Here is a 20,594-nt window from a genome sequence, read left to right as displayed (position 1 = left end):
GACCAATTACCTTGCAGGTTCAGCAAATATATTACACAGATTTCATGAAGGCCTGCAGCTGAAGCCTGAGTCTACCTATACCGCCCCCCCTCAGTCAAATAAGCACAACTATAACCTCTTCATTCTTCAACTGCCTTTAGTGCACCTTGAATCTGGCTGGAAGAAACAGGTAACATTAAAGCAATATAAATACTAACTGGTTAATTATAGAATAGTTAGGAATCTGATGTGTTCTGTTCTGAGTATGAATGAATAGTTAGGGAAGGAATTCTATATTGGTTGTTGATAGGATGACTATTTGATGATAACGATGAAAAGGACAAGATGTCCTCCTTTTCTCAAAGGAGAAGGACCCATAGCAGTGTCCTCAAGTTCTGGGCAGGTCATTATCTTCTTTGTCCATTATGTGTTGGAGAATTCTTCTGCCAAAAGCAGCATCTCCTGAATTGTTGACATTTATTTTGTACTGTTTAATAAACATAGAAATCAACAACCACGTCACTGCCTTCCACAATTCTTCTACTGTGGCATTTCTAGCAAAGGCTGCATTAGCTGCCAAGCTTCTTACAATGAGCTGTGATTTCTTGAGGAATATCCAATTTATGCAGTTTGTAGGCTTCTATGATACAAGCTTTGAGACATCTACTGATGGCTGACCTGGACATCTAGTGATGGACATCTTGAGAGCCAGTGTGGTGAAGTGGTTAAAAGCAGCAGACTCTAATCTGGAGAACCAGGTTTGATTCTTCACTCCTGCACATAAACCAGCTGGGTGACCTTGGGTAAGTCACAGTTCTCTCAGAACTCTCTCAGCCCCACCTATCTCACAGGGCATCTGTTGGGACAGGAAGGGAAGGTAAAATTGTAAGGAACTCCAAGACTCCTTAATGTAGTGAAAGGTGGGGTTTTAAACCTAATCTTCTTAAACATCTTAGATCCCATATTTGGTGGAGAAATTAAAATAAATAGGGAATCTGGTTTTCTGATGTGTTCTGTTCTGAGTATGAATGCCTTCAGTGCTCTCTGGGCATCTAGCATGTGCCGCTTCCTTCTGGGCGGCTGGGATTTGGGCAAAAGGATGGAAGGCTTTTCTCTTGAGATCTGTGGAAGGTTGAGTTTACTTTTGAATGAAATATTCTGTTCTCTTACTCACTATTTTAACAATCTGAGTAATAAACAGCAAACAAAATGTAGGCTCTGTTCTCAGCACCATTTATCTCTATGGAAAACACGGCTTCATGGGAAGTCCCCCAAGTTCTGACACATGTGTCACAGAAGTGATTACCAATAAAAACAAGGCTTTCATTCTTAGCCACTTCAGTGGTATCTCACTTAAAGACTCAAATTGAGGTCTGGTAAGTGAGGATAGTACAATGTTTAGTTTCCAGATTGGAAATCTATGTGTCTATGGGGAGTCCTTCATGGTGGCTCACTTAAGAAATCTGTGTGTGTATGGGTTTCAGACTTGAGGTAATACAGAGTTTAGTGCTGTCGCTTGCCTTCTGGCCCCTATCAATGCCCTCCTATATAAGATCTAAAAAAGACTTGATTTCAGGGTTCAAGGCATCAACTTTCTTCCTCTTACACCATCTAACAAACATCTTCAAGGTAACATTATACATCCTGTTGGTTATTGCCTTCTCAATGCAATTAGGAGGATGGTCACTTCTGTATCATAGCCAAGACTCAGAAAGTTATCCATCCATATCAGTTTCTAGGCAGTCAAGTTTAACCACCCTGGCTGTGAGTACCCTGGTGTAGCATGTCTACTGGAAGTCTCTGAGCTGGTTCTGTGGACATTTAGTGCAGAGCTGAAAACCATGGTCTGTGAGGCCAAAGGGAAGCCATTAGAATGATCTCTGTCCATTACTCCTATATCACCTTCAGTTTAATTGGAATCAGGGGAAAGGCATATAGATGACCTCTCAGTGAGTTGGCTGTTAGTTTGTCTGCTGCTTTGTCCTGAGAGTGATGGAACCTGGTGAAGAATAGATAAGATTTGATGATTCGTTGGAGATGCAGAAAGATCCAATTATTTGTGATTAAGTTGAAAAGATCTTTCTTGAGTGCCCATTTCCCTGTTGTATTACCTGTCTGCTGAGCCAGTCTGTGTGTATATTTGCTATTCCTTTTATGTGTTCTGCCCGAATGGACAGCAGATTATTCTCTGCCCATGTAAGCAGTTACGGTTACTTACTTGCGAAGAGCTGATTACCTGGAACCTCCCTGTTTGCTGAGATAGTCTGTTTGTTGTCAGTCCTTATTAAGACACAGGCGTGAGCTATCTCAGTTTTGAAGAAAAGAAGACCTAGATTTATGGCTTGCAATTCTAGCAAGTTGATTGCTACTATTGATTTGTTGCTGTTCCACTGCCCCATACCAGAGCACCTTCCAGGGTCGCACCCCGGCCAGAAAGACTTGCATCTGTAAATATTTATTTCACTTCTGCAACCCAAAACTTCTTTCTCTGCATGAGGTTGGGTATCTTTGTCCACTAAACTAGGCTAAATTTAACTTTTAGGGGAATCTGGATGGTCAAGTTCTCCTTCATTGCAGTTTGTGTTTGAAAAGGCCTGGAGGAGCTGCTGAAGATACCTGGAATGGAATGTGCCCCATTGTGTAGTGTTTATGTTTGAAATAAGTAGTCCCATAAGGCTGGAAAGGAATGTTAGAGAAGACAATCTGCTCCATATTATGGATGTCACCAGTTCCTTTGTCTTCTTTGCCTTCTTGTTTATGAGGAATAGACAGCTGGAATGCTATGACCATTTCTAAGTATTCTAGGCTCTGTGATGGTTCCAGGGAGTTTTCCTGAAGATTCACTATGAACTTGCATTCCTATAGTTTAACCAGCTGATTCCTGTAGTTAACCAGCTGATGGTTTTCTCCATATCTTGTCTCAATTTGTAGTGTGAGTTGGGCCTGGTTAAGAGGTCATCCAGTTAAGGATTAATGCCTTGCTCTGTCAGTTTCACCACTGGGTTAGAGAACACTCTCAGAGCTGTGGAAAGGCCAAAAAGCAGAACTCTGAATTGGAGGTACACATCTCTGACACAGAAGCAAAGAAATTTGTGATGACCTTGAAATACTGGGATATAAAGATAAGTTTCCATTAAGTCTACTGAGGTAAGGTACTCGCCCTGGTTGAAAGGCCTTGGTGACTGAACGTAGTGTCTCCATTCTGGAGCACCTCAACTAGACAAACCTATTGAAGTACTTCAGAATGAGAATTGTTCTTCAGTTGCCATTCTTTTGAGGGTCCATAAAGAAAACAGAGTAAACCCTTTCTCTAGGTGAGGAATTATGGTGTGTATGCTTAACAAGTGCTTTACAGCCTTGATAGTTCTCTGTTGCTTGTGTTTTTTGAAACAGGAAAAGATCCAAATTGCTCCAGTGGGTACTCTATGTTGTCGCTGTTGCTGATGGTCTCGACTATGCACTCATCGGCATTGTGGTTGATTCAGACATCTCTGAAATGAATCAGACATCCTCCAACTGGAACTGATTGTGAATCATGCTTTAGAGTAAGGGTGTCAAACATGCAGCCTGGGGGCCAAATCAGGCCCCCAAGTAACTGGCTGTCATCTGCTACCTTCTCCCTCTCTTTTGCTTCCTTCTGCATCTCAACTTGCTTTGCAAGGCTTGTTCAATCACACAGAAGCTACAGAGGAAAAGCTCAATCTTCTCCATTGGTTGAAGCTGCTCCCTATCCTGGTCTCCTGGGGAGGGAGGGAAAGAGCCAGAGTTTCCTTTGCCCAGTTCCCTGGATCCCATGGGAGAAATACAAAGAAAGCACCTTTAAGACCAACAAGTGTTTTAAGCATGTTTTATTTTAAGATTTTTTTTAAAAAAATATTTAGTTACATTTGTCTATGTTCTTTAAAAAGTTTATCTCTCTGCTACCTAATCTTAAATAGGTACACATGACGTGGCCCGGCCCAACACGGTCTCATTTATGTCAGATCCAGCCTTCATAACAAATGAGTTCGACACCCCTGCTTTAGAGATTTTCCCATCTCTATCGGCTTTGTCTGCTCTGTATTTGGGTTGTTTGTTAAACCTGGGATTGAAGCTTCCTCTTCGGAATAACTGTCTTGATAGGTTCCAATTAGGTCCCCTGACTTCTTGTTTGAATCTGGGAAATGTATGTTGGGCACGAAAGGAATAGTTACTACAAAGGTTTTCTGTCATTCCATTTCAGAGTCCTGGGAAGGGCCTTTTCCTTATCCCTGGTCTTCACCAGGATCCTTCGGAATGTGTCCCCAAACAGCTTGTCTCCCTGAACAGAGTAGGCTGAAACAATGGCTTTAGAGTGGAAGGCTGCCTGCCATGCACACAGCCATAAAGTTCTTCTCGCTGCCACTACCAAAGCCTGTCTGGGGTCAATTGAAGAATTTTCTTTCTGGTCCAGACTATGGTGGCTCTGGATAGAGGAAGTGATGGCGCTCTAGTCACCATGGCTATGGCCTCATGTGCTTTTGTCAGTGCAAAACTAGCTCTTTTGTCCAGACTGTCTCTGATCATCAAACTCTGACAGCAGACCCAAAGATTAAAGGGCATCAATCAACAGCACCTGTAAGAACTCAATGGGATAACAAAACCTGGGAACTGCCTATTAGTCAGAGGTTTTACCCATTCTGCTTTATGTTGTCTCTCAAAAAAATCAAGAAATGGGGGGGGGGGGGGGAATTTCATTTGAATTTGATCTGGGAAAGAATTTGTTATTTCTCTTCAGTCTATTATATGAATCTAACACCATGGTTTGATCCTTTCCCCTGGAGTGTGCCTTTTAGGTCTAGAACTGCTAATGTTTTAGATAATAGGAACTGGTAGTCTTTTTATTTGAAAAATCTAACTGACTGTTCAGGAATTGCAATTTCTTCTTCTTCCTTCTCATCAGAGAGGAATTCTCCCTCTTCTCTATTATTGAGGAGGAATCTATTCCCTGAAGACTATCCCTTCCTCTTTTTTGTGTTGACTTAGTTGGCAATTTGGATGTATTAGCAACTAACAAAGTTCCTTTTAAGTTATGAAGCCTAGAGGGAGAAGGGGCAACTGAATAAGAATTGTTCTAATCTAGTGACATCTCGATAACAAAAACACTCTATTTCCTCTCTTAATGTCTAATTGTCCTCTCTCAATAAAAGTAAAGATCACAGGAAGAAAATTAAACAACCTGGAATGGGCTACTTTACCCATCCGATGGCTTTCAGTATCATTTGTCAGCTCTGCAGGGGCTTGGATTAGGTGCTGGTAACCATTCCTGCCAGTATTTCTGCTCATTTGACTAGTAGAGGGTAGGGATTTCTGTCCACAGCCTCTAGATGGCACTTTAGAATGGCTGCCACTACTTATTGAGGGATTTGAGTAGGCCAGAGCCTCCATAGATGATTTCTGCTTGCAGCGGGGGGAGGGGTTTGCATGCTTTCAAAGCTCAGTTGTTAGTGGCTCAGATATTGTGGCTAAGGCAACTGGTTAGGATCAGTGCCCACCTGATTGGAGACTTCTCTGACTCTGGCAGTCATGGAAGCATCCAATTCTGTATCTGATAGCAAACCATCACTTTCCTCTCTGCGCTCCATGGCTTGAGTGTCCAAACAGGCATGCTATGGAAGCCAGTCAAATAAGGAAAAATGGATGCCATTTGAGCACTGAGTACTGTCTTCACTCTCTTCTTGAGCACAGAAAGGGAGAGGAACAAGAGGTCAGTAGGAAGAATAAAAGAACCAGAAGTTATAGAGTAGTGCAGAGTAGTATAATAAGACTAGGACTAGAATGGAAATAGAATGAAAAGGAGAAAAGCTGTTCTCCTTGGTGAGGCAAGAAAAGAACTGAAGAGTGGGGTGACTCCCAGAGCAGAGACAGGAAGGAGAAAAAACTAGTTCCTGCCTCCCTCAGTGGATGGTGGGAACCACCCACCAAGATGTCTTCCATCTCAGAGTAATGGAAGGAGTGTGAAAAGGGTGCCACAACTGAGAAAGCCCTCTTCAATGATTGCCTCAAGGTGTTTGGTCATCTGGAAAGGCAAGAGAGAACTCTTTGCATGGTTTCACCAAAAAAATGCGATCCTGCAGACAGTGAAGGGTGGCCTCAGTGTCCTGAGCAGATTTGGACCACGTGTCTGATCTGACCAGAAGATCTTCCAAATATGGGTGAATGTGGATGCACCATATCCTCAGATGTACCACAGGATTTATTAAGATCTTTGAGAAAACCCTGGAGACTGGAGACAGACCAAAAGGAAGAACCTGGTATTCAAAATGCCTGAAGGAGCGGGTTATTCTGAGGAAGTTGAAAGGTTTTTCCTGCCTCCCTAACAGAACAATGGGAATAACTCATGGAGATGTTCTCCACCGCAGAGGGAAAAGGATTTTTTTATAACATATATCCCATTTAGCAGATCTCAGTACACCTGCATCTCAGTTTCTGGAGAGATCAATCATCCAGTATGACTCAGTGTCAAGTCTGCTCATAACTCTGGTCAAGTCTATACCTAAACACTGGTTCAGGAGAAAAGCCTCCTGGGTAAAGCCATACTGTATTCCATTGCTGCTAGCTTGAACTCTCCTCACCCCCCTCCTTTCCTTTGTTATGTAGTATTGCTTTGAAATGGGAATATGTGAACAAGTTATCTGCGCCTTCTCAGGCTTGGCACCGGGGGAGGTTGGAGCCAGAGACGCTCAAGGCCAAACCAGGCCTGAGAAAGAAATTGTAACATCAATGTGTGAATGTGCCCTGCATAGTACCCCTCCCTCAAGAATCCCTTTGAAGTATACCTTATATGATTGCATTCTACTGTATGATCTTTAGTCTTTCAATCTTACTGTAGTCGAGAACAATGATATCAATAAACTAGTTACTTTGTTTCAATGAAGACTCGTTATTGAATCTACCGACTTGACACTCAGTTTCTACAGGAGTAAAGTACAACCTGACATCTTTACTAGACAAGGTTGTCCACTTTCACCATTGTTGTTTATAATGACTCTTGAAATTTTATTGATGCAGATTCAAGAAGAAAAAGATATAGAAGGTTTACGAATAAAAGGATGTACTTACAAATATAGAGCATTTGCTGATGATATAATGTTTATAAATGAAACGCCATACAAGTTACACCACCTTTGTTGTTAATGAAAATACAAGAATACGGGGAGTTGGCGGGACTTTCTATAAATAGAGAAAAATAAAAAAAATTGTGTAAGAATATGCAGTTGAATAGACAACAAGAATTACAAAGATTAACGGGCTGTGAAGTTACCCCTAAGGTAAAGTACCTAGGGGTGGAGATAACATTGATCTGTTTAAAAATAATTATGAGAAGTTATGGCATAAAATGGATGAAGATATGCTAAAATGGAACAAGCTTAATTTGTCATTGCTGGGTAGAATAGCTGCAATAAAAATGAATATTCTACCAAGGATAATGTAATTGTTTCAAACTATTCCTATTGTGAAGGATGCCAAACAATTTGATAAATGGCATAGGAAAATTTCAGAATTTGTGTGGGCCGGGAAGAAGCCAAGGATTAAAATTAAAATTCTTTCAGATGCAAAAGAGAGAGGCGGATTTCAACTACCAGATTTAAAATTATATCATGAAGCAGTTTGTTTAGTATGGATGAAAGAATGGATAATGCTGTTAAACAAAAAAACTTTTAGTGTTGGAAGGCCACGGAAATAAATTTGGCTGGCACGCATATTTGTATTATGGAAAAAAGAGGATGGATGGTCTTTTCTCTCACCATTATATAAGGAGCAATTTATTAAATACATGGATAAAATATAAGAAATATGGAGATGAGAGAAGACCTTTATGGATTGTGCCAGCTGAAGTGATAAAGATAACGGATAAGACAGGAGAAAAAAAGCGGCTGTCATATAATCAATTATTAAAAATACAAAGTGGGAAAATAGAACTGAAGACTGCTGAAGAATTGAATCATAAATATGATTAAGAACATAAGAACATAAGAGAAGCCATGTTAGATCAGGCCAATGGCCCATCCAGTCCAACATTCTGTGTCACACAGCGGCCAAATATATATATATATATATATATATATATATATATATATATATATATATATATATATATATATATATATATATATATATATATATATATATATATATATATATATATATATATATATATATATACACACACACACACACACACACACACACACTGTGGCTAATAGCCACTGATGGACCTCTGCTCCATATTTTTATCTAACCCCTTCTTGAAGGTGGCTATGCTTGTGGACGCCACCACCTCCTGTGGCAGTGAATTCCACATGTTAATCACCCTTTGGGTGAAGAAGTACTTCCTTTTATCCGTTTTAACCTGTCTGCTCAGCAATTTCATCGAATGCCCACGAGTTCTTGTATTGTGAGAAAGGGAGAAAAGTACTTCTTTCTCTACTTTCTCCATCCCATGCATTATCTTGTAAACTTCTATCATGTCACCCCTCAGTCGACGTTTCTCCAAGCTAAAGAGCCCTAAGCGTTTCAACCTTTCTTCATAGGGAAGGTGTTCCAGCCCTTTAATCATTTTAGTTGCCCTTTTCTGAACTTTCTCCAATGCTATAATATCCTTTTTGAGGTGCGGCGACCAGAACTGCACACAGTACTCCAAATGAGACCGCACCATCGATTTATACAGAGGCATTATGATACTGGCTGATTTGTTTTCAATTCCCTTCCTAATAATTCCCAGCATGGCGTTGGCCTTTTTTATTGCAAACGCACACTGTCTTGACATTTTCAGTGAATTATCTACCATGACCCCAAGATCTCTCTCTTGGTCTGTCTCTGCCAGTTCACACCCCATCAACTTGTATTTGTAGCTGGGATTCTTGGCCCCAATGTGCATTACTTTGCACTTGGCCACATTGAACCGCATCTGCCACGTTGACGCCCACTCACCCAGCCTCAACAGATCCCTTTGGAGTTCCTCACAATCCTCTCTGGTTCTCACCACCCTGAACAATTTAGTGTCATCCGCAAATTTGGCCACTTCACTGCTCACTCCCAACTCTAAATCATTTATGAACAAGTTAAAGAGGATGGGACCCAGTACCGAGCCCTGCGGCACCCCACTGCTTACCGTCCTCCACTGCGAAGACTGCCCATTTATACTCACTCTCTGCTTCCTATTACTCAGCCAGTTTTTGATCCACAAGAGGACCTGTCCTTTTACTCCATGACTCTCAAGCTTTCTAAGGAGCCTTTGATGAGGAACTTTATCAAAAGCTTTCTGGAAGTCAAGGTAAACAACATCTATCGGGTCTCCTTTGTCCACATGTTTGTTCACCCCCTCAAAGAAATGTAACAGGTTAGTGAGGCAAGATCTTCCCTTGCAGAACCCATGCTGAGTCTTCCTCAATAACCCGTGTTCATCAATGTGCCTACTCATTCTGTCCTTGATAATGGTTTCTACCAACTTTCCCGGTATTGAAGCCAGACTGACTGGCCTGTAATTTCCCGGATCTCCTCTGGAACCCTTTTTAAAGATGGGGGTGACATTTGCTACCTTCCAGTCCTCAGGAACGGAGGCAGATTTCAATGAAAGATTACAGATTTTTGTTAGAAGATCCACAAGTTCAGCTTTGAGTTCTTTCAGAACTCTCGGATGTATGCCATCCGGACCCGGTGACTTATTAGTTTTTAATTTGTCTATTAGTTGTAGGACCTCCTCTTTTGTCACCTCAATCTGACTCAGGTCTTTCAACACCCCTTCCAATATTAGTGGTTCTGGGGCGGGCAAACACTTCTCATCTTCCACGGTGAAGACGGAGGCAAAAAACGCGTTCAGCTTCTCAGCCATTTCCCCATCCTCCTTCAGTAATCCTTTTACCCCATGGTCATCCAAGGGCCCCACTGCCTCCCTGGCTGGTTTCCTACTTCTAATATATTTGAAGAAATTTTTATTGTTGGTCTTTATGTTTTTTGCAATATGCTCCTCATAGTCCCTTTTTGCCTGCCTGATCACAGTCTTGCATTTGATTTGCCACTGCCTGTGTTCCCTTTTATTAATCTCACTTGGACTGGTTTTCCACCGCTTAAAGGAGTCCTTCTTACCTTTTACAGCTTCCATTACTTTGTTTGTTAACCATGCTGGCCTCTTCTTATAGCTGTTTGTGCCTTTCCTAACTTGTGGTATGTATTTTATCTGAGCTTCTAGGATTATAGTTTTAAATAGTCTCCAAGCTTCCCCAAGGGTTTTGACCGTATTTACCTTTCCTTTCAGTTTCCTCCTCACATGCCTCCTCATCTCAGAGAATTTACCCCTTTTAAAGTTAAATGTGGTTGTGGCGGTCTTTTTGGGCAACTCCCTATTTATACAAATGGTGAAATCAATAACATTATGGTCACTGTTCCCAAGCGGCGCAATCACTTTTACGTCTCTCACCAAGTCTTGGGCATTACTTAGGACCAGATCCAGGATCGCCCCACCCCTGGTAGGTTCTGAGACCATCTGCTCCATAGCACAGTCATTGAGAGCATCAAGAAACTCAATCTCTTTCTCTCGACCAGAACACATATTGACCCAATCAATCTGCGGGTAGTTAAAATCACCTATTACGACACAGTTTTTACGTTTAGCCGCTATCTTTAATCCCTCCATCATATTATAATCGTCCTCTCTCTTTTGATTTGGTGGGCGATAACAAACTCCCATAGTTAAATTTCCTTTTGGGCCCTCTATTTCAACCCAAAGCATTTCTAAAAGGGAATCTAATTCTCTGACCTCAGTCTTACTGGACCGTATATCCTCTCTGACATACAGAGCCACCCCACCTCCAACCCTTCCCTCCCTATCCTTCCGATATAACTTATATCCAGGAATCACCGTGTCCCACTGATTCTCCTCATTCCACCAAGTTTCTGAAATTCCCACAATGTCTATGTTTTCTCCCAACACTAAACATTCCAATTCACCAATTTTACTTCGGACACTTCTAGCATTTGCATACAAACATTTATAATTTCCCAAGCAAGCTAGGCCCGCCACCTCTCTCCTGCCGCCTCGAGACTCTAGCAGACAGTCCATACTGTTTGTCACCATCACAGTGGACAACTCTGATCCGTTACTCGGTAGAAAAATAGAAGCCATCCCTTCATCTCTTTGAGACGAGTCCTCCCGAACCAGAGACATTCCATCTCCTGTCGGCTTTCCCCCAAGATTTAGTTTAAAAACTGCTCTGCCACCTTTTTGATTTTAAGCGCCAGCAGCCTGGTTCCATCCGGAGACAAGTGGAGACCGTCTCTTTTGTACAGCTCCGGCTTGTTCCAGAAAGCATCCCAGTGCCTAACAAACTTGGTTTCAAATGCAACAAATAAAAAGCTTGGTGGAGAATGACATCAAAACTGAAGGAATAAGGAAAGAACAAACAGAAATGGAAAAAGTTCTGCTTGGAGACAATGAGAAACTAATTTCAAAAGTATACAAATTACTTTTACAATGGTCTACAGAAGATGAAGTAGTGAAATCTCAAATGATAAAATGGGCAATTAATGTAAATAAAGAAATAAAGATGGAATCTTGGGAATATTTGTGGAAGAACTCTATGAAACTCGCAACTTGCCAAAGTATTAAAGAAAACTGTTTTAAGATGATGTATAGATGGTATATGACTCCTAAAAATTAGCAAAGATGAATAACAAGATGCCAGACAGGTGCTGGAAATGTAAAAAGCATGAAGGTTCTTTCTACCATATGTGGTGGACTTGTGAAAGAGCTAAAATGTCTTGGCAGATGATCCAGCAAGAGATTTCTAATATCTTGGGATATGAGTTTAACAAAGTTGCAGAGACTTTTCTGTTGGGATTAGAGATGGAAAAATTTCCAAAAGAAGATAGAACTTTAATTTGGTACTTGCTCTCAGCTGCTAGGACATTGTATGCGCAGTTGTGGAAGCAAGAAAAAATACCAGAGAAATGGGACTGGATTATAAAAGTTATGTCATGGAGTGAAATGGACAAATTAACAAGAATATTAAGAGACTATGATTTAGAACTTTTTAAGTTGGAGTGGAAGAAGTTCAGAAGATACGTAGAAAAAGAGTGGAAAATAAAGGACACTGGACAATCTTTGATAATGATTAAGTTTTTAAAATAAGATATAACTTTTGGTTCTTTAATAGTTAAGGGTACCTTTAATATTTGCTTTTCCTTAAGTAAATAACACTGGCGGGGGTCAAGTAACGGGGGGAGGGGTGGGGGAAAAGTAAGATATGGGGTAGATAAATTTTTCTTTTTTAAGTTGTAAGATATATAGTTTTGCTACCATATGTTACTAATAAAATTGTTTATAACTCGAAAGTACAACCTGACATCTACCTTGAAATCAAGATGTACTTAAGGAAGAATGCATTTATACAAGGAACATGTGACAGTATTTTAATGCAATCACATAATAAGGAATTAATTAACATTATTTGAGTAATCTACAGACTGGTGTTCCAGATCTAACAAAAAGTTACTACAAAAAGGGTCTTTCTCCTCTGAGTGTAAGAAATATTAAGCCTATAAAAACATGAATTTCTGCTATGTGAGATCTAAAATAGGTTTCAGTCTAAAATAGGTTGCACTGGGTAAAAAATTCTATGAAGCACCTTCAGTGTCAATCAGGAGGTATCTATAAACAGTGACTACATGTCCTTGCCACAAGCACAGTTACCACTGTTGCCATAGAAGCTCCAAGTAGTAACTAAAAATAAACATTGGGACAAAAAATCTGTACATACTGCTTTAAAGAAAGAAGTCAACAAGAAAAGTTGGTTTTATGCACAAAAGAAGCGCACTGAAATAAGGAAAAATAAACATCCTCTATATCCTTGAATTTTGAAACAGAAACCAAGGTAAGCCACTTCAAAAACCTTGAATGAAAGTAAATACTGATAATAAGGTTTATTAAATGAAAACAAAACCAAGGGAAACATAAACACCTCCTGATCAGTCAGAGCAGTAAGTGATAAAAACAGGGTAAGAACAGGGAAGTGTTGACTAGTGTCACTCTGACCCACCTTTAAGAAAAGCTATGTATAGTGAAGTGAGCAGTTCAGCTAAAAATTAAAATTGCTTTTTAAAGAGTTCAGCTGAGGGTGTATGAATGTAGGAGAGTCTTTGTTTTTTTTTAAAGAAACATTTTAAGAATCTTTTCATCCTATTATTGTTTGTCCTATTATTAACATAACTTTTAAGCAACAAGATAAAAATGCTAGACAGCAATCACTACCATAAAAACAGAAATTACAGAACAGTAAAATCCCTCAGTTACTCAGTCACCTAGCCCTTTCCAAAAACTTAATGAGGGTTATTCATATATGGTATTAAACAGGCTATATGGCTTCAGAATCTATCTACAGTATGGAGGGATTTAGGTATATTACCTTCAGGTCCCCTCCAGCCATATAATTATATAGTTTTACAGCTCAGCGTTAACTAGATGCAGTAACATGCTATAGCAGATACTGTGCTAAATATCTCACATTGACTTTTCTTCTTTTTTCTTAGTTTGTTCACCTCCTCCTGTAGATTGCTGGTTGACATGAAACCTGATGTTATTTATCAAATGCTTAACATACACTCTTACCCCTAATTTCCAAAATTCTTGGCAAAATAGTAGAGATTCAAATTTGTAGGCATCATGTGCATTTTGGGAGTACACATCATAATTTTGGTACCAACCATTCACAGGATTGCATGAAATGAATTTTAAAAAGGTGGTGACACCTAATTTCTAAGAGACCAGACAATTCTCCCAATGTTGGTCCCATACTGAAATTGGAGAACTATTATTTTTATTTATTTATTTTGGTTAATTTATATTCCACCCTTTCCCGGATGGGCTCAGGGCGGATTACATCCAGATAAAACCAGTCACATACAATAAAACCACCATTAAAACAACAATACAACACAGTTCTGTACAACAAAGGTGGGCGGGTTCATAGTGCAGGTTGGAGTACAATTAGTGGCCCAAATAAATAATTCAGATGACAGCCCACTGTAGGGGAGGATAGCTGATGGTATAGGCCATAAGGAAAAGGACACTCGCTTGCCTACTAGGCTAGTCCTCTTTGATGTGAATCCATTTATCCATATGTATGCCTCATGTCTAAAACAGGAAGAGGTATAACATTTTAAAAAAATGTATAAGCAAGGTGCACTGACTGTTCCATCATCACCAGCCACCCCAAACTTCCATAGGTCCCCCCCCCCCCCGCAGCCCACCTCATTTTTGGTATCAGAACCTAATTGGAAGACGAGTGCCTGCAGGAATAACATGCAAGAAAGGTATAGGAAGGAGGAGGAATAAGTTCTTTATCAACACCCACCTTCTGCTGCAAAAGGACCTCTACTCTTCCATGTTAGTCATGAACAGAGCAGACACAAGTATAGCAAACATGGCTGCCCCCTCAATTGTGTTAAATTCAGCCTTTGGGTAAACAGAGCAACTCAAGAGAATTACGCTTTCTCAGATGCCTGGGGGAGGGGATTACCAACCTCAAGATGAGCCCTGGAGTTGTACTGGAATTACCGTGAACTCCAGACTACAGTAATCAGATCCCCTGAAGGAAATGGCAAACTCTGTGGCATCACATCCTAGCTGAGCTCCCTCTCCTCCCCTAACTGCTCCCTCCTTAAGCATTCTCCCTAAATCTCCAGAAATTTCCCCAAACAAGAATTGACAGATTACCGTGGAGGTGAAAAGTGGGTGAGTCAGAATCCAAACAAATGTGGGTTTTCCTCAAAAATATTTATTTAATAATGTAGTTGAATTAGATCAGCAGTCCTTTATTGTTAGCATTATAATTTTCTGGTGGCCAAGAGATTGCAATCCAGAGAACTACTTTAGGCTCCAAGGAGCATGCAGTGGAATTTCTGACTTGTAATTTCCTTTGAACGTCCATGCTGCATGATGTTTTACTTTTTAAAATTCCATGGTTTCAAAAGTAGCTTGGAAAGTCCAGTTGGAAAACAGTACTGCTGTTTGAAGTGAACATTCTCACTGGACTTTTTTTGGAATTCAAGGCTGTGTGTTTTACATTAAAAAACAAAAAGAAAGTGTACAAAATTAAAATTATACTAAGCTTCACTTTTGCTTTATTTGAGGTGTTCACCAAAAACAAAACAGTGCACTAAAAATGCCATTAAAAATAAATGTATTGTTTCATTTTCTCCTTTAATGCTAGAGTTCTTTTAAGTTTAGTGCATCTAACCATACATGCTTCAAGAACTTTTACAGTTAAATTCTACATACTTCAGCTTAGCCATATTAAGCTGCCTTACACCAAATCAGACCACCACTCCATCTAGCTTATTGTTTCTTCATGCACTCTCAATAGTTCCTCAAGGTCTCTGGTGGAAAAGGGTCTTTCCAAAACTGGCTATCTGAGATCCTTTTCATCTGAGATGGCAAGGACTGAATTCAGAGCCTTCTGTTTACGGCATGGTATTCTACTACTAAGCCAAAGCTCCTTCTCCACTGTCATGGCAGAAAGGGAATATTTCCATCATTTGACTCTCCAGAACTGAACCTAGGATAAGCACCTAATTGAGTGAACAAATCACAATAGCTGGGGGAATTCTCTTCAGGAAAAGTTGCAAGATTATTATACACAGACTTACTTCAGGGGGAAAAATTGCAGAAGACTGGCTTGTTGGCTTCTGCCCAAGTACTTGGAGGGTGGCACAGTGATGTGCTAAGGCAAGCATGGTTGTCACCAGTTGCCCCAGGCTTCCTCACCCTCCTGGGACCAGCACAGGAGGTGGCTGAGGGGGAATCACCCCAAGGACCCCCTGTGGTTATGAGCCTAGAGCAAGTCCTCACTGGCAGGTCTTAAGTAACAAGAAAAGCACAACTGATAAAATAATATTTGCAACAACTTTAATGATTTGATTAATAAATTCCTTTTTTTAAAAAGCAGGAATATGGAAGCAACACAACAAAAAATCCAACTTCGACAGCAGTACTGGGTAACAAAAGCTAGTAAAGCCAAGTTGCTCCAAGTTGGTGCCAAATGTGTAGATACAGTTCCTCACAAAGAACACTATTATGATACTGCTTTAGATGAGTTAGCAATGGCTCAACTGTGGCTGAGCCAGAGAAATCAGCAATGGTGCCTCATAGTAGGATCGCAGGACCAAGCAACTAGAGAAAATACTGCCATCTGTGCATCAGTTTTCAGTGCAGAACTTTTACACCAGGACAGGACAGATATACAAAACTCCAAATCCACTATCTACAAAAACTCAGAAGAAAAGAAACCAACACAACTGGAACCTCTTGACAGTCAAAGTGATCGGCAATATTATTTGAATAAAACACAAGCATATGTAAAACCTACTTCTACATATAACGAATTAATGGGAGAGCATGATATAATTACATATTTGACAGACTTTCTTCACATTGACTTGACAACTGAGGAAGAAAGAAACATGACAATGGAAGACTTTCTGAGGCAGGCTGGTATCTTCCATTACGCAAGCAACCTTACTGCCTATCAATCCACATATAAACTGTGTGACCGGTACACTATTATAATAAAAATGGAAGACAGCTCTTTGAAAGAATCTGCAACTGTACTATTAGATGTGGATATTTCAAGTATTTGTACAGGTTTTGAAGAAATAGAAAATCTGGCAAATTACCTGGAATTTGAGCATCAAGCAATCCAAAGTGAATGAGAATTGCTCATGTAGCAGGACAGAACACACAACATGAGAATTAATGTTTTCATTTCTGGGACAACTTTTTGAGGAATTAAGGGTACAGCTGTCATTACTGCGATAATTTTTAAAGAAATAAAATGTAAAACCAGCCTTGTTTATAATACAATCTTGCATTGCCTGAAAATTCAGATTTATGGCAACAGCAGTAGTACAACTAATGTCAGCAGAACAGTGGCTGTAGTAGGCAAATGCTATTCCAGAGAGCTCCACTAAATTGATAACGATGTTTCTAAATTTTAACTGTACCTTTTGTATTTTATGGGTAATTTTTATTCTGTATAACTGATTTCTTTTATGCCAATAAAGGCTGATGATGATGATAAAATGAACTGCTTAAAATGTTCTTCTTTTCAAAACTGCACAGGTATCTGCACGCTAGTACAATTAAATTTTCCAGCTTACCAACCCTAATTTTCTCATTTAACACTGCTGCAAAAAATAACATTGTCTGATAAACAGGGATCTCAACAGTCATAACTTTTGCTAGATACAATGAATATATTACCCCTTGAAAGGGTTCCTGTATCCAAATTATGCACAAATCATTTCTTCTCAAAATATTAGTTTCCTGTTAGAGGTTCTATAGAACAAATTATTAGAACTGTTCATGAAGCCTTGTTTTGTGGACAGCAAAAAAGAACCACAGCTCAAAACCTACAAAGCAGCTGTCACATTCACATGCTGCAGTGTGACCCATATGCCTAGATTTTGCTTTATTTATTTATTTATTTATTTATTTATTTATTTATTTATTTATTTATTTATTTATTTTATTTTGTGACTTCTATCCCGCCCTTCCCAACAAGTGGCTATTTTATTCATACAACAACACATACATTCTACTGTTGTGTTCACCGGTCAGTCCCACGTAGAAATCAAATCTAGATTTTTTTAAAAAAAATCTGTATTTGTGTGTGTATCTGGAAGTCATGGCAACCTTTGGTGATTGAGCCCTACTGGGGGCCTGGAAGATATTAAGGGAGGTGGCTGAATAAATCCTGCCCCTGCCTCCTGACTTCTAGTAATCCAAGGAGGTCTCCCATCCAAGTACTTGCCAGGGTTGATTCTGCTTAGCCTCCAAGATCTGACAAGATCGGGCTTGCCTGGGCTATCCAGGTCAGGGCTTAATCAAATCTAGATTCTATTTGTCCTAAGGAACATATGAAGCTTCCTTGGTCCCTCAAGGACAGTATTGTCTGTTCAGACTGGCAGGTGCTCTCTAGGGAACAGGATCTTTCACAACAGATCCTTTCAACTGGAGATACCAGGGATTAAACCTGAAACTTTCTGCATGCCAAGCAGATGCTCTACCACTGAGCTACAGCCCCTCCAGTGGAAAAAATCCAATGACATGCAATCTCTATAGGAGGGGTAGCCAAACTGTGGCTCTTTCACACATATTGTGTGGCTCTCCAAGCCACTACTGCCCCATTGGTTGGCTTGGGAAAGGCACTTATCTTGTTAAATCACTTCTCCAAGCCAAACCAGCCGAAGGCTTGGAGAACACATTTAAAGTTACAGTTGCTTTCTTTCCACCTCTCCCTTCCTCTTCCCTCCCCCTATCTATTTGCTTTCCTTCTTTCATTCCTCTCTCCCTGTCTTGCGGCTCTCAAACATCTGATATTCATGTCTTGCGGCTCTCAAACATCTGACATTTATGTAGCTTTAACATTAAGCAAGTTTGGCCACCCCTGCTCTATAGCAAGTCCTTTTTTCTTTTTCTTTTTTACTTTGAGTCCTGCAGAGCCCAGGCTTGGTTGAACATTTCATTTACTACTTTAATTGTAATAATAATAATAAATTTATTTTTATATCCCGCCCTCCCCCGCCAAAGGCAGGCTCAGAGCGGCTAACAAGACATGGTATGCACCATGATTACGGTAAAATACAATCATTACGATAAAACAATTAAAATAGTTAAATTACATTCATAAATTAAGTTAAAATTAGATAAGACAGTTAAACCATTATAAGTTATAAATTTTGGTGCTACAGTTCAGACTATGTATAGGATGGCTAGATGTCATTTCCTGGGTTTCATCTTAAAGCGAGCTGAAAGAGGGCAGTTTTGCAAGCCCTACGAAACTGATTTAGGTCTCGCAGGGCTCGCATCTCCTCTGGTAGCTGATACCACCATTGGGGAGAATTGTAATGTTAGCCCTGCTGCATTTACCATTGTTCATAACTACCTGATTCAGAATACCCATCTGTTCACCTTGGTACTGTACACATTTCAGTTTGAACATAATTTCCTCTTCTCCAAATCAGAATGTAAAATGAGCATTCAGGCTGATCAAACTGCACTGTAGATGCATGTATATATGTTCTTCAATATTAAATCCTTCTGGGCCAATTGTTTTTCTAAATGTTTTCACTTATCTATAGTACAGTAGCATTCTTTGAAGTATTAAACAGTGCAGATTAAACAAATATTTTGAAGATTACCTAAAATTTACAAGTACTCCCAAGGAAACACAAGATGATCTGCATTTCAGATACATAATTCATTTTAAACATATATTGTCTTGGGCTGAGTACCGTAAAATAATTAGTTATCTTTTTGATATGAAAGTTACTTAAAGGTAAAGGTAGTCCTCTGTGCAAGCACCAGTTGTTTCCAACTCTGAGGTGACATCATATCACGACGTTTTCAGGGCAGACTTTTTTTAATGGGGAGGTTTGTCATTGCCTTCCCCAGTCATCTACACTACCTCAAAATATTGGATTTTAATACATGACTACTATGTCTGAAAATAGCAACAAATTTTGCTGCATCTCCATAGAGACTCCAACATGTATCCCCTTTACTGGCGCTCACTGAGCATTTTTGGAAATGGGTGGGGCCAGGAGCAGCAGGGCTTCAGACTGGCCAGAAGATTTCTGATTGGCTCTGCAAATGGAAAAAAAATGCTTTAGTAACCACAACAGCCATAGCACCTGAATCTTCGATTGTGAATTAAAGCTGCCTCAGGCCTTGGCTATTATCCTCTTTTTCCACCATTTGGCCTGGGGACAGTTGCCCACTACCAAAAAAAGCTAACAAGCCTAAAGAGGAGAAAGAAGAAAAAGGCCACCTAAACCTCCAAGCTGGCACCTGTCCCCAGCATTGCTGATGTAGCCCAGGGCAAAAGTAAACTGGCTAGACTGAATGAAAAGGCAAAGTGGGAAAGTAGAACCCCTCTTACCACCCCGAGTGGGAAGGTAAAACCCCTCTTACCACCATCACCCGTCCCCCCAAACAACGCTGCTGCAGCCAAGGTGAACAGGATGCCCAGCCGATGTGAGAAAGAGAAGTCATTCCTGCTCAAAGCTGAGGACATTGTCATGTCCCTACACTGCTGCTGCAACCGCCCACAGAGCAAAGCAAGCTGGCTGAATGCAGGTGCAAAGCCACCCCCCCCCCCCAGCTGGCTACTTTCCATCCCAAGCAGCACTGCCTGGGACAAAAGCAAGCAGGCTGGCTGGCTTGAAGCAGGGGAGCAGTAAAGCCCTCCTCACCAACACCTGGGAGGAAAGCTGGCTGGCTGTCCTGAATGGGATGTGCATAAAGTTCAACACACATGGTCTGGATTTTATTTCCCACCACTTTTGCTAAATTCCACGGAGATGTCAAAGAATATGAGTTAAAGCTATTTCAACAGCATCTTAAGCTTAGAACAAAATGTCCTTTAATACCCATAGGAGCTACAATGAAACTACAACTACTGCTATTATTCATTTCATTTCATATACCCTTGGCTCTAATCTATCAAGGAAAAGGAGTCCTAAGTGTTTGACCACTAGCAGCAATAGTGTCATGATCCTAGGCCCAGTGAGGGCTCCAGACTCCCGAGAAGCCTGTATCA

At 40.3% G+C, this 20,594-nt stretch overlaps 2 protein-coding genes across 3 annotated transcripts in view; one reads left to right on the top strand and one right to left on the bottom strand.

The window, feature by feature from the left end:
- RALGPS1 (Ral GEF with PH domain and SH3 binding motif 1) overlaps nt 1-20,594 on the bottom strand; it is a 311,729-nt gene that overhangs the window by 274,668 nt on the left and 16,467 nt on the right. The window lies entirely within an intron of this gene.
- Nucleotides 12,739-16,725, top strand: LOC132580445 (uncharacterized). 2 transcript variants are annotated; one of them, XM_060251252.1, is made up of 2 exons: nt 12,739-12,869; nt 15,942-16,725. In XM_060251252.1, the coding sequence occupies exon 2, from the start codon at nt 15,946-15,948 to the stop codon at nt 16,702-16,704; it is 759 nt and encodes a 252-aa protein (XP_060107235.1). In that variant the 5' UTR covers nt 12,739-12,869; nt 15,942-15,945; the 3' UTR covers nt 16,705-16,725. The 2 variants fall into 2 exon arrangements, with proteins under 2 accessions (XP_060107235.1, XP_060107234.1); XM_060251251.1 differs by having other exon boundaries at nt 15,939-16,725.

The sequence above is a fragment of the Heteronotia binoei genome, chromosome 12 (assembly GCF_032191835.1).
Source record: "Heteronotia binoei isolate CCM8104 ecotype False Entrance Well chromosome 12, APGP_CSIRO_Hbin_v1, whole genome shotgun sequence".
Taxonomy (NCBI): Eukaryota; Metazoa; Chordata; class Lepidosauria; order Squamata; family Gekkonidae; genus Heteronotia; species Heteronotia binoei.
This window is presented reverse-complemented; position numbering and strand designations above follow the sequence as displayed.